Source organism: Mya arenaria, chromosome 6 (assembly GCF_026914265.1).
Source record: "Mya arenaria isolate MELC-2E11 chromosome 6, ASM2691426v1".
Classification (NCBI taxonomy): Eukaryota; Metazoa; Mollusca; class Bivalvia; order Myida; family Myidae; genus Mya; species Mya arenaria.
This window is the reverse complement of record NC_069127.1, coordinates 22,188,433-22,202,823: the sequence shown is the minus strand read 5'-3', so window position 1 is coordinate 22,202,823 and position 14,391 is coordinate 22,188,433. Positions and strand designations below refer to the sequence as shown.

The following is a 14,391-nucleotide window of genomic DNA, read 5'->3' as shown; positions in this document are numbered from 1 at the left end:
TTAATTTCGTTTAAGGGAAACCTGGCTGTACTCCTTTTGTTTTACTATGAGCAAGTATGTATTGTTTAAAAATAAATAAATGAAAAAAAACAAGAACTCGAGATAAAACTATATGTGGACTTACAACGGAGAAAGGGGTAACACAGGCGAGTAAATTAAGGGCAGAGGGACCGACATGGGGAAAGTGCATGGTTCTAAGACCGAAATAGGAAATGTGGGGGATGGGGAAATAGACAAGGAGAGTGTGTGAGTGGAAAAGAGATATATGGGAGAAAATGGATTGGCCGACAAGGGAGAGGAGGTAGAACGAAAGGGGTAAGAGGAAAAAACAGGAGAGTAAGGACAGGGGAGAGAGATGAAATGAGGGAGATAGAGAGAGCGAGAGAGAGGGAGGGAGGGAGGGAGAGAGAGAGAGAGAGAGAGAGAGAGAGAGAGAGAGAGAGAGAGAGAGGGCGAGGGGGGGGGGGGGGGGAAAGCAGAGAAGAGAGTTTGGGTAGAAGGATTGCTATATGACAGAGTTCTATACCAATTGTCGTGAAAAGGCGTGTCAAGAAATATTCTGTTGCGCATTAAAGTATTTATAAAGGTTTAATATGTTCTCGTCTTTGTTACAGGAAAAAAAATACATTAGTTAGAGCGTGTTTCACTTTTATTCCGCTTTAGTAATACAAGTCGTTAATGCACTCAATAATTTATAGAAGATCGAAGCGATTGTTTAATTACAGCAAAGTGGGATGTAGGTTTATATCGAAACTGTTTTTGTATCATACTGTCATGGACAGCTATCAACAAATAGCGTGCGTATAAGTTAGTATCGTTATGACATATCCGCACGCTTATTATTGCTCTGTTAAGCTACGCCTCCTTGGTTACCAGCGGTCCAATCTAGACCAGATCAAAGAACACTATGGGTATTCTGTGTACGTTGTAACCCCCCCCCCCCCCCACAAGCCTCTAATACATAATGTCGACATAAAGTGGAATTGTCTGGTTCCCTGCGTACTGTGATATTCCATACAGTACGGTAGCGTAAGGGGAGGAACTCCAGACTAAAAGTCGAACATTTTGTCACACTGTATACTATATGACGTACAGGAAGGGAAATAACCTCAATTGCAGTATTGATCAAATGGTTACGATTTACGGCAGAAAAGTGTAGTAGTGTTTCGGGGATATTCGACAATGACGGTCTACCTTCGCGAGAATGAATACTTATTGTAAACTTATACATTTGAAAAGGAGCTGATACAAGTGTTATGGTTTGTCTGTTGTTTATAGACTCAGGCTGGGTACAATATTTACGATACCTTTTTGCAATTCGGAGATTATGTGTCCCTATTACATGATATAAATCATAATAAGGAGATACTAAGTCCTGGAATCACGAGATAGCATATCCTAATTACGGGTAGAGGGACCGAATATGCATGAGAAAGGTGCATAGAAGAGTGAGGGAAAGGACGGAGCGAAGGGAATGAAAATAAGAGAGAGATAGAGAGTGAACATGTGTTATTGTGGTGAAAATAGAAGGAAATATGTTTGCCATGGGGTGACCAAAAAGGGAAAGAGGGGGGACGGAGAGGGAAAGGGGGGGAATAGACAGGGAGAGATTGAAATTTCTTATTCATAATTGGATACTAAAAAGAGACAAGTACTTTTCTCTTTTAATTACGAAATAACGTTCTTCTAATGATCTAATTATGCGATTCAAAGTCATATTTAAGAGATACTAATTCCTAATTACCAGAGAGGTACTCCTAATAACGATTTAGTATCTCCTAATTAGGACTAAGTATCAAGTTTTGAGTACATAATTTCAAAGATAATGTCCTAGTGTATCTAGATAATCATGAAAAGGCAAAGTCAAAACATAATGCAGCCAATGGGCTTCATAAACTCGAAGGTACAATCATGCCTCAGAGGACGGACTTTTCCTGGTTGCCGGATATGCCGGTTCACCGCGTGGCGGTTGTGGGAGTTGGGTCAGCGAGGTTGACGGCCGTCAGATGGTACCTGCATAAGAACCTCGTGTCCATGAACTTCGGGAAAGCTGACGCAATCAGAGGTCTCTCGCATATCATGGACGTGAGTGATTGGCCGCGGTTTTACTTAAAGTAAGACAAGAATTATAAGTAACACAGTAAAAATCACGGACGCCCTGCAATAACAACATATGCTTTTAATGCACCAGTCAATTGTAACCACGCCCCCCCCCCCCCCCACACCCAGATCCGGGGAATAGCCGGGACTTTGACTTTCGGTCCAGCCAACCCCGGGTAAAATCCCCGCCCTGCGAGGACGAACTGATGGTCAAATTCCCGCCAAATGCCCCCGCACCCCAGGGACCCTAGGTAAGACCCATTCCCCGCTATATTTTGCGCGAAGACAAAACCACCGCATTCATCCGGCACTGCGGGGACACCTGAAAGGTTAAAACACGGCCCATTTCCCCGGCTATCCCCGGTATTTCCCGGAACCTGAGGGGGTGGGGGGAGGGGGGCGGCGTGGTTACAATTGACTGGTGCATAATCTAACAAATTTTTTATCCATTCTCTTAAATATTTGATTATGATCTGCATTGTTACTCATAATTTGCAGCATTGTCGAACTCAACGAGACATAAAAATTGTTTTCCAAATTATAATTTTATTTATCATTTCTTTTTCACTGCGGGGTAGGTAAAAACAGTTCCCCCGCTATCTCCGGTATAACACAGGACCTGGGGGCCGTGGTTACAATAGACTATTTCATGACTGTACGTTAATGTGTTAATGTGTTATTTATTATAACAAGGGAAATAACCTCAGTTATACTACTGATCTAATGTGTACGATTTGCCTACGTGATATATAGGTAAATTAATCTGGGTCATTTTTAAGTACGTGTATATGCAACTTGAACAGCTGAATGTTGATAAATAGAATGTTGATAAATATATACAACCCATAGATATTATGGTTATTTACATATTTAAAAAAGGAGTTTATTATGTGCTAGGTTTTTAGGACGTTTATAGTAACCTGGGTAAAGTTTATAAACTTTTCTACAAAATATTTGTACGAATTTAAACAATAAAAAATTAACTAGGCTAGTGAAAGCTTAAATCATTAAAATCTTATTTTATTAAAATACTGCAATTTCAATAATTTACAGGCATTGTTTATTAAGGTAATTTATTTTGCCTACATTTTGACGATGTTTAGTTTAACTCATGCAAATTCAAATATTAGTTGAATATTGAAGCGTTCAAGTTCGTTTTTTAGAGATACTCATCTCGTATTTGTGAGATACTATGTCCGAATTAGGAGATACAAAGTCCTAATTGTCTCTTTATTACGCGATACTTAGTCCTTATTAGGACATCATAAGTCCTTATTATATACTAAATCCTAATAAGGAGACACTTAATCATAGTTTCGAGATAGTTTTCCCTAATTACGCTTCGTATTTCCTAAATTAATTAGGACCTATTATCTCATTTATAGGACTAACGATCTCCTAATCAGGAGATAATTCATTAAAATATAGTTATAGACTGACACTAGGACGGTCCATAATTAAATACTAGTTACCTAGTTTCTAGCTTGATAATATTGTTTCTTTGCAAAGAAGTCACAAAGGTCTGCCGGTCACGCCCATTCGGGCTGCATTATGATGTGCCATCGCGACTTATTAAAGTGTTGTTCGAAGTATCCATATCTAGATATCAGTAGAGTCACTATCGCTGGTTACAATTGGTACGTGTATAGATTCCTTGCCTGGTGCCGCTGGTTACAATTGGTACGTGTATAGATTCCTTGCCTGGCGCCGCTGGTTACAATTGGTACGTGTATAGATTCCTTGCCTGGCGCCGCTGGTTACAATTGGTACGTGTATAGATTCCTTGCCTGGCGCCGCTGGTTACAATTGGTACGTGTATAGATTCCTTGCCTGGCGCCGCTGGTTACAATTGGTACGTGTATAGATTCCTTGCCTGGCGCTCGACATTATAAGGGTTATACTGAGACATTTGGAGTACAGTACTCAGTACTGGTTAAAACCCAGGATTGTCGTATTCAGTGTATGAATGTGTAACTTTTTATAATATTTTCATGTCACGTGCGACATTTAAATAAACACTTCAAGTCGCGAAAGCGTTTTGTCTGCCCCCCCCCCCCCCCCCGCATATTATATTACACCTAATAAACAAAGTGGTAGAGGCAGGTAATCAAGACATGGCGGGCTTAAGCCATAATGCAGCTCATAATGCAGACCTTCTTAACCTAAACCAAACACACATGCTCTATAGGACGGGGTTTTCCTGACCCTGATTGCCGGACATGGTGTACCGCGTGGCAGTTGTGGGAGCCGGACCGGCGGGATTGACGGCCGTCAGATGGTGCCTGCAAGAGAACCTCGTGCCCACGTGCTTCGAGAAGGCTGACGCAATCGGAGGCCTGTGGCATATTACGGACGTGAGTAATTGTCTATACTCTGCATTATTGTTCAAACAATTAATTTAACTGACATTTTATGGATAAAACACATACAAACACACGCAGTGAAATTAAACTAAATCGAAGATATCACCATAATTCTAGCATCACTTCGCAAAACAACACACAGCTGTATTCCAGTTGGGATGAGATGATGATCGAGTATTGTTGAAAATCCATATGTCACGGTTGAGGTCGCGGGTAATCGATTGCATCATCTCTTAATCGATGTAAAATCGCTGTGACTATACTGTATAAATAGAAAAAAATATGGAACAACAGTATAAATTATTTTGTATTTAGCTAAATTTAACGACTTTGCTTTAATGTTTAATGATTGCTTTATGAACACCTGATTTCGATTATATAACCGAAAATTGATCGAAATGGCTTGAACATTATTTCTAATGATCGATTATGGTTTAAGACCGATTTTCAATTCCTATAGCTAATTCGTAAGCGACTCATCATATGAAACTCACCAACGACAGTCAGTGAAGCTAGATACAACTCTAGCTAAACAGTTGAAGAGTAATGCCCCGTTACCAACTGAGAAAAAAAAAACCGAGCGTTGGAACCATCTGGTCGAGCTCTTGTTTTACAGTGAATACTATTTTTCTAGTTGTGCTATTAGCTCGACTATACAAACGCTTTTTGATTTGATTCAGTTATATGCGCTTTAGTTTCGCGTTCACTTAATATACATCCACCCATGATTCGAAAGCATTCTATGTATAAAATAATACCGAGTTATATTTGTGTAAGTGTAAGCGAGTGTCCCCTTAGGTTGTATATGTTGCAAAACTGAATATATATCATTTCCATTACTTTGTTGGCACAATAGCATTTATAATTACTATTATTCTTGACTTTGTATATCTATGCAGGGAGATGATGATCGAACGACGGTAATGTCGTGCACAGTGGCGAACATAAGCAAGGAGCTGACGGCGATGAGCGACGTACCGCCCCCAGAAAGTCTCCCCGTGTACCTGACGGGTCGCCGCCTCTTAGAGTACCTCCAGCTGTACGCCCGCCAACATGACCTGGAGCAATACGTTCAGTTGAATACTGAGGTAAGTCATTGTCCCTGTTCACGAGAGACGCACTGCTTCTGGAAGTGCACTTCTTGAACAATGAGGTTAGTAATTGTCTCTTTATATGAGTGAAGGCACCGCCTCCGGAAGGGCTCTCCTTGTAACTCACGGGCCGTCGCCTTTTAGAGTACCTCCAGCTGTATGCCTGCCAACATGACCAGGAGCGGAACGTTTAGTGAAGTACTGAGGTGCGACTTAGCATAACATGAATTGTAGATGCCGTATAATAAGTAAATAAAAGCAGGAAAGTATGAAGTATATTTGTAAATTATTGAAAGACACGGACGTGAAAGTGTACACTTGCTGTATAGCTTCTTACTTGATTCATATCGTTTTAGAATAACAACATATATAAAAGGCGGGAGGTATTGTTTTTTCACTACTAGGACCATTAGATCTTATATGATATTTTACAGCATTGTATTTTTAAGAAAAGAAATAAAAATGAAAATTACAATTTGCAAACAAAATTGTCACCCAGTTGCGCTCGACAACACTGCAGATCTGTCAAACAGCAATTGTAACATCTACTGGCAAACTTTTTAAAGTTTTAATGTTTATTTTCTCTCTTTTCGAGGACACTAAATAAAAAAAATCCGAAAAGCAAAAACAATAGGTAAAATTATGATCTCGCTTAGGTGTCAAGCGGGAGATGTAATTTGTAGCAAGACGACAACTTCTCAACCTCGAAAAAGGACAGCTTTGTAAACAAATCCATCGATACAAAATACATCTCTATTGGTCCCCGAGTGGCGGCCGTTCAAAGTTCTCCACGCTCCTGCCTGGTCGCCGATTGAAAATGTCTACGACAAGTTCCCATTATGCACTAGTCAATTGTAACCACGGCCCCCAGGTCCGGGGGTATACCGGGGATAGAAAGGGAAATGGGTCGTGTTTTACCTTTCAGGTAAGGCCCCGCAGTGCCGGGTGAATGCGGTGGTTTTGTCTTTGCTTTAAATATAACGGGTAATGGGCCTTAACTAGGCTCTCTGAGGTGCGGGGGCATTTGGCGGGGATTTTACCATCTGTTCGTCCCCGCAGGGCGGCGATTTAAACCGGGGTTGGCTGGACCGAAAGTTTAAGTCCCCGCTATTCCCCGGACCTGGGGCGGGGGCATACTTACAATTGACTGGTGCATTACTAGAGCCTGATTTCTGTCTTGAACATTTTTGCATGTTCGCCCTTCGCCTCGAAAAGACGAAAACATGAACTTGTGGAAATCGACCCGCCCCACCCCACACCCTCATTCATCCTACTTTATAACTGCTTGATGGTCAATGCCTACAGTGCTCTTCAACATACATTTCTTTCATAGGTAATATGTATAGAGGAAGCGGCTGACCACGCCCAGACCGGTCAGTGGACGGTTCGGACAAGGCGGGTCAAAGGCAAACATGACGCTTCAGCCGAACACGGGTATGACGATGTGGAACAGACGTTTGACGCCGTTATTGTCGGGTCTGGTGTCATGGCAAAACCATACATTCCGGAGTTTCCTAGTATGCAGCGATTCATTCATAAAATAGATTTTTACTTTATTTTGTTTAACTGAGGTGGGAGAAAAAGCATGTTCCATAGAAGATACTTGTAATATCACACGAGCGGCCATGGAAGATACGTATAATCTTGCCTACGGCTAAAGATAAAATAACTACCCGTATTAAACTCCTTTTTATATTGTCATCACACAATTACCTCCCTTGTTGAATACCGTCGTCTGCAGCATCATGGAAACCCTGTCTTATGGCACTATTTAAAGTCTTAATTATTTTTTTCCCTTCAAATGGCACCATACAAAATATTTCACGCTTCAATCAAGAAATAATGATGCACTCTCCTCAGAACTATTTAAAGAGTGATTTGACAATTTACATAATCGGAATCAATGCGCGCATATCCATGACTACCACGAATTATCGAATATCTATACGCAAATTGTTTTCACTACGCAAAAAGAAGTTCCCGCGAAAAACAACAACATTTTAACTTTATTTTGTATAACTGAGATGGGAGAAAAAGCATCTACCATAGTCGCTCGTGTAAGATAGGTTCATCCCAACCCTCGCGAAGGGTGTTATACGGAAACTCGGTAAACCTCGTTTCCGCAAAACACCCTACGCTCGGATTGGGATGAACCTATCTTACACTCTCGGCCATGGAAGATACGTATAATCCCGTGGCCATGACTTACTCGTTGCCAACACTTAAAAAGTCGTGGCCACGACATTCTTAGTCATCGGAACGAGTAGGTCGTGGCCACGAGATAATTAGTCATGGGAACGAGTAGGGCGTGGCCACGACATTCTTAGTCATGGGAAGGAGTAGGTCGTGGCCACGACATTCTTAGTCATCGGAACGAGTAGGTCGTGGCCACGAGATAATTAGTCATGGGAACGAGTAGGTCGTGGCCACGACATTCTTAGTCATGGGAAGGAGTAGGTCGTGGCCACGACATTCTTAGTCATCGGAACGAGTAGGTCGTGGCCACGACATTCTTAGTCATCGGAACGAGTAGGTCGTGGCCACGAGATAATTAGTCATGGGAACGAGTAGGTCGTGGCCACGACATTCTTAGTCATCGGAAGGAGTAGGTCGTGGCCACGAGATATTTAGTCATGGGAACGAGTAGGTCGTGGCCACGACATTCTTAGTCATCGGAACGAGTAGGTCGTGGCCACGAGATTCTTAGTCATGGGAACGAGTAGGTCGTGGCCACGACATTCTTAGTCATCGGAACGAGTAGGTCGTGGCCACGAGATATTTAGTCATGGGAACGAGTAGGTCGTGGCCACGAGATATTTAGTCATGGGAACGAGTAGGTCGTGGCCACGAGATATTTAGTCATGGGAACGAGTAGGTCGTGGCCACGACATTCTTAGTCATCGGAACGAGTAGGTCGTGGCCACGAGATATTTAGTCATGGGAACGAGTAGGTCGTGGCCACGACATTATTAGTCATGGGAACGAGTAGGTCGTGGCCACGAGATAATTAGTCATGGGAACGAGTAGGTCGTGGCCACGACATTCTTAGTCATGGGAAGGAGTAGGTCGTGGCCACGACATTCTTAGTCATCGGAACGAGTAGGTCGTGGCCACGACATTCTTAGTCATCGGAACGAGTAGGTCGTGGCCACGAGATATTTAGTCATGGGAACGAGTAGGTCGTGGCCACGACATTCTTAGTCATCGGAACGAGTAGGTCGTGGCCACGAGATATTTAGTCATGGGAACGAGTAGGTCGTGGCCACGACATTCTTAGTCATCGGAACGAGTAGGTCGTGGCCACGAGATTCTTAGTCATGGGAACGAGTAGGTCGTGGCCACGACATTCTTAGTCATCGGAACGAGTAGGTCGTGGCCACGAGATATTTAGTCATGGGAACGAGTAGGTCGTGGCCACGACATTCTTAGTCATGGGAAGGAGTAGGTCGTGGCTACGACATTCTTAGTCATGGGAACGAGTAGGTCGTGGCCACGAGATTTTTAGCCATGGGAACGAGTAGGTCTCGGCCACGAGATTCTTAGTCATGGAAACGAGTAGGTCTCGGCCACGAGATGCAAAAATCACACATGCCACCTGTATGCCACCGTATGTAATAGATGGTTTATCTGTATTTGTGTACGATACAATTCATAGTTGTTCACTAAATCCTTCATCTGGTACAGATCTGCAGAATTTTCAAGGGCGGATACTTCATTCTAAACACTACAAATCATGGGCTGGATTCGAGGGGAGGCGTGTCCTCGTTGTAGGGGCGGGTAACTCTGCAGCAGACGTGGCGTGTGACATCAGCACAGTTGCCGAACAGGTTACAACATACTATATGACATACTATAAGTCAACATTTTGAATTGTTCACTTCTAAATTTTGATACCAGGTCTAAATGAATAGTGAGAATTAAAACATTCTTATTCTATATCAACTCTTTGTAGAATTAGTATCAAAACTACTACCGATATTTAGATTAAACCGTTAAGCATCCCGAAATATTAAGCCAAAAAAATGAAATGAGTTTTTAGATATTTGACATACACGTTAGTACATAAAGTTTAAGCCAGATTGTGGAGACAGGTTCCAGCTTATATGAACCACTCTAGAGTTCGTTTACAGGGTAGAACCCAGTCAGTCTGATGTTGTTTTTTTAGATACAACGAGAAAGTACACCTGGTGGGGATCGAACCCGCAACCTTTTGTGTTAAAGACGAACCCCTGATAACAATAGACTATATACATTTAATACGGGCTAAATTGACATTTTAGTTATTACTGAACGATAATCAGTACAGAGATCTATGAAAACTGACCAATGACGTCATTGGACAAACACATGCAGTGACCCTTTTTTTAAACGTTATATAAAAACAAAATGAAATTTTGTGTGAATTGCAGGTGTATCTGAGTACACGGAACGGTCTGTGGCTCGGTGAGCGGCGGGCGGCGCGGGGTCGCCCATTCGATATGATCTTATCCCGGTTCACTAACGCCGCCATGCATTACTTCCCGAGTCTATTGAACAAGGTCATTGCAAAACAACTAAATGCCAAATTTGACCATGAACTGTACGGCTTATGTCCGAAAGTAGCGCCATTCCAGAGCACCACATGTTTAAGCGATGAACTTTCATATAAGCTGATGACAGGTAAAGTGAAAATCAAAAAGTGTATAAAATGCTTCACAAAAACTGGCGTGGAGTTTGTTGATGGAGACGTCATTGATACGGTAGATGACGTCATATTTGCAACCGGATATAAGCCCGACTTCCCTTTCCTCTCCGATGGAATTCTGGGAGAGGATAAGACCCAGATGTTCCTCACAATGTTCCCCTTGAACCGGAAGTACCCTACCCTGGTATTTCCGGGCTGCTTCCGAATGAAGGGTCCGATCTTAGTTGCCATTGAAATGCAAAATCGCTACGCCGCCAAAATATTAAAGGTATGTTTTTTGTGTCATATGGAAAAAGTTTATATATACACAGTGTCGTAATGTATTTTAAAAGTGACTCACTCATTTTTTGGACCGAAAACAAGTTGTCCCGGGAATGCATCTGAAAACACTTATTTAATAATTATTTCATTCTATATTATCGTAGGTAACGTTAAGAGAAATACAATTAACAGACATATTGACCACGAGGCCACCCGGACAAATACGAAACTGTCGGATAGTTTGCCTTTTTTACCATACATTGATAACATCACGTGATAATGTAAATTAAGCATTTACGAAACAACGAATCGTTCTTAGTGGTAATTGACGCTAATGAAATTTGTGGTCATATTAGACGATATTTGAGCAAATATTAACACTTGCTGAAGGCTTCCAGCTTTTGGAATCTTAGTTTTAACACTCTTTAAGATGCACTTGTACTCCAGAATAAGATTAACCACAAATAATACAAACGTTTTAATATACCAAAACGGATGAATAAATGTCGAAAAAAAGGTTTTTATGAAGGATACCGTGTATAATTTGAAAGAAAGATGCAGAAAACACGTAAGTTCTACCCTATGAGACGATAGTAGATCACAGTAAATCATTTAGCACCCATCAATCATTGAATATTTTTGCGTGTTCAGCTATCAAATACACGGTTACAATCTTGTTATCAGAAATTAATATTTCCCATAAATACATTATTTGGAAGAAGTTAAATGTTAATCACTCAAAATTAATGTGTGTTATTCATGAGTATGTACTGATTTTGATTAAGAGTGTTACTTTATTTCGTGATACAAATGAAGGGCATTTTACAAAAAACGGAAACCTTTTTGCATTTTGTATCATTCTACTTAAAGTTATTTAACACCACAGGGCACATTGAAACTCCCGTCGCAGGGCGACATGCACAACTGGGTGGAGGCAAACAATGAGCAGAGCCGGAAGTGGCGCTCAGCGACGCTCGTGCACGCGTCACAGGTTGATTACGTCCCATTCATGGATGATATTGCAACCCGCATCGGCTGTAAACCGCGTATAGGTATGACAATTATGGACGTAACATTTCATTAGCCATATTTGAATAAAAACAGTGTCATTAGATTGTTATTTGTTCTTTTACTATATTTTTTATCATTTAACTCATTTTAAAGATGTTCATGATGTTCAGCAAAGGATTTGTCTTTCTCGAAAGTAGCTGCACACTGTCAAGCTGATATTATCTCAAACACTGCAGAAAGGTTATTTAAAACTGTAACACAATTTCATCTTGCGTGATAGCGCATACAACGTTTCAACTAAAGAAGATATGAGCTACTGCACCCACTATCAAAGCTGTTGCTTGAATACACTATGAGATTCGAGCGAGTAATATATCATTTAAATTACAAGGTTGATGGGTGTTGTAAATGTTTTGTGTCATATTGCATAAGTAGCGTGCGTATTATATAAATATCATATGGCAGCATTTGTGACATTGATATTGTCAACCCGAGAGCAGAACGCCTCGGGTGACATTCTGTTTCGAGGGTTGACAATATCAATGTCACACATGCTGCCATATGATATTTATTTTATTATACCAGACAGTATTTTAAAACGTGTTTAATTTCTTTAATTAAAAGAAGTTTAACAAGGTAAATAAAATATAACCTGATAAAATAATTATATCTAGAACAAAATTCCACCGTTAATTTCCAGTCGTCTGATGTTTTTTGTGTACACATTGAATAGTGACGTCACTACTGTATGCGTATAAGGGAGGCAATCACGTCATGATTTAGCTAAAATATTGATGTTGTGGTGTAAGTAGTTTATACTCTGGGTCCCGGCGTGAGCACATTGAAGGGTCCCAGAGTGACAGTTTTACCACCGCACACCAGACTAGGTGCACCTTTGTTGTGGAAATACATTACTTCCCATATTTTAAGGGTAACGTCAAAGAATAAATTTGACCGTTCAATTTAGTAGCGTGTGGCTGAAATACAAAGACATTTCAATTTATTATACCTCACTTTTCGAGGGTTGACAATAAGAATTTCACATATGCTGCCATATGATATTTATTTTATTATACCGAAAAAATCAAGTACAATGTTTTTAATTCAAGGTATAAAACAAAATTTAACATAATAAAATAACTTTATCAAGAACAAAATTCCACCGTTAATTTCCTGTCGTCTAATGATTTTGTGTACACATGGAATAGTGACGTCACTACTGTATGTGTATAAGGGAGGAATCACATCATGATTTAGCTACAATATTGAAGCAGTTATTTGCCTTTATATAACATTCAAAATGTCACTGCGGTCACATGACCTGACTGTGAATTTGTGAATCTCATCGTTAACGTTTCTTATCTAGGTTGGCTGCTGCTTACGGACCCGCGGCTTGCACTCCGCTGTCTGTTCAGGGCCTGCACATCCTACCAGTTCCGGTTGCACGGACCGGATGCCTGGAAGGGCGCTAAAGCCGCCATTATGGGACAAGATGACCGGACTTTCTCCTCCTTTAGAGAAGGGCATAATCGCGACGGTGGTCAGCAAGAACCCAACCGGCATTGGTTAAGGTGGCTGATGGTCGTAGGTCTACTAGCAGCTTTCGTTAGTAAAGTATTGATGTGAAACACTCAAATTTTGTCTGAAAGCCTGTATTTGGACACTAGGACCCGGTAATGAGCATATAAAACTAATAACCATCAGCGACTAAATATGGACAGGCAAACGTGACATTTTTTTGAAGGTTTGTTATATATTAATGTAAATGTGCGAACGACTTGTGTCATATACACCGTCTTCCTATTGGTGCAATTATAATTTTCTATGTTTTCATATTTGTCGCAGATATGTTTAAGTCGTAACCGTACAATCACTGTTGTGACCACTAATCATCTGCAATTCCATAATGTATCTAAATAACTAGATAAACAGCTTCTTATATTTATTACTATTCACAATAAAGTTATACGTGAACATTCTCCATATTTCTTGAGCTATTCTTGAATTGTTATTGATATTGGCTACCTTGTAACGATGATCACACGCATGAATATTTTGTTTAATTGTATATATTTGTTTGACGAGATGCTTTGTTGCATAAGTCGAAATAAACTTCTGTTCTGTTATGTTCTATATAGCGAACAAGATCAATTTTTGTGCAATACATCAAAAACGCGGCTTAAAGGGTTCAAATGTGAATATATATATATTTATACATTAATTCGAATGAGAGTAACATAAATTTAAACGTTCCAATAAATGATGACAATACGTATGGGTGACGTGTATTGATATACCCATGTATAACATATGAATTCAAGAGAGCGTCATATTATAAGAAACATGTTAAAGATTGATTAAACCATTATACTCCTCCAGCACCAGAATGGTAGCCAAAACGTCATTTCGCAGACTATGTGCGTAATTGCCTCTTTGAGAATGTCTGCCTATTTCAGTTATCGGAGCATTGCGGCTAACCCGGGATTTGCACTGTGTTTCTTATTGTTAAATCATAACGACAGGCATGCGCGTGAATATGTAACGATTTTCAAGCCCAGTGCTTTACACTGACAAAGGGAAATAACCACTGCATCTGACCAGCGACCAGTCTAAATAAAAATGCAGCGAAATAAGTTTGCTGTTTTTCGTAATAGCAGTCTGGCTAACATTTCTTTATAAAACATATTTTATATCGGTGTTTTAACTATTCACGGACATCAAAACCGTTTATTTAGAAAGTTGAAAAAAATGTTTCATTAATAAGTATTCACTTTTTTTATAATCTAAAAAAGTTATCCATAGACTCTTGTCCATTGCAAATTGTAAACACGTATACCTATAGACGCGGCTGAATAAAATATTTGACACTTACACTTTTTTC

At 40.4% G+C, this 14,391-nt stretch overlaps 1 protein-coding gene across 3 annotated transcripts; it reads left to right on the top strand.

The window, feature by feature from the left end:
* Positions 1–34: 34 nt before the first annotated feature.
* On the top strand, positions 35–13,489 carry LOC128236999 (dimethylaniline monooxygenase [N-oxide-forming] 2-like). 3 transcript variants are annotated; one of them, XM_052952168.1, is made up of 8 exons: positions 35–54; positions 4,289–4,454; positions 5,363–5,551; positions 6,888–7,071; positions 9,239–9,381; positions 9,964–10,506; positions 11,386–11,551; positions 12,877–13,489. In XM_052952168.1, exons 2-8 carry the CDS (start codon positions 4,320–4,322, stop codon positions 13,134–13,136), a joined length of 1,620 nt encoding a protein of 539 aa, XP_052808128.1. In that variant the 5' UTR covers positions 35–54; positions 4,289–4,319; the 3' UTR covers positions 13,137–13,489. The 3 variants fall into 3 exon arrangements, with proteins under 3 accessions (XP_052808128.1, XP_052808127.1, XP_052808126.1); XM_052952167.1 differs by lacking the exon at positions 35–54 and adding an exon at positions 2,890–3,024; XM_052952166.1 differs by lacking the exon at positions 35–54 and adding an exon at positions 3,933–3,952.
* Positions 13,490–14,391: the final 902 nt, after the last annotated feature.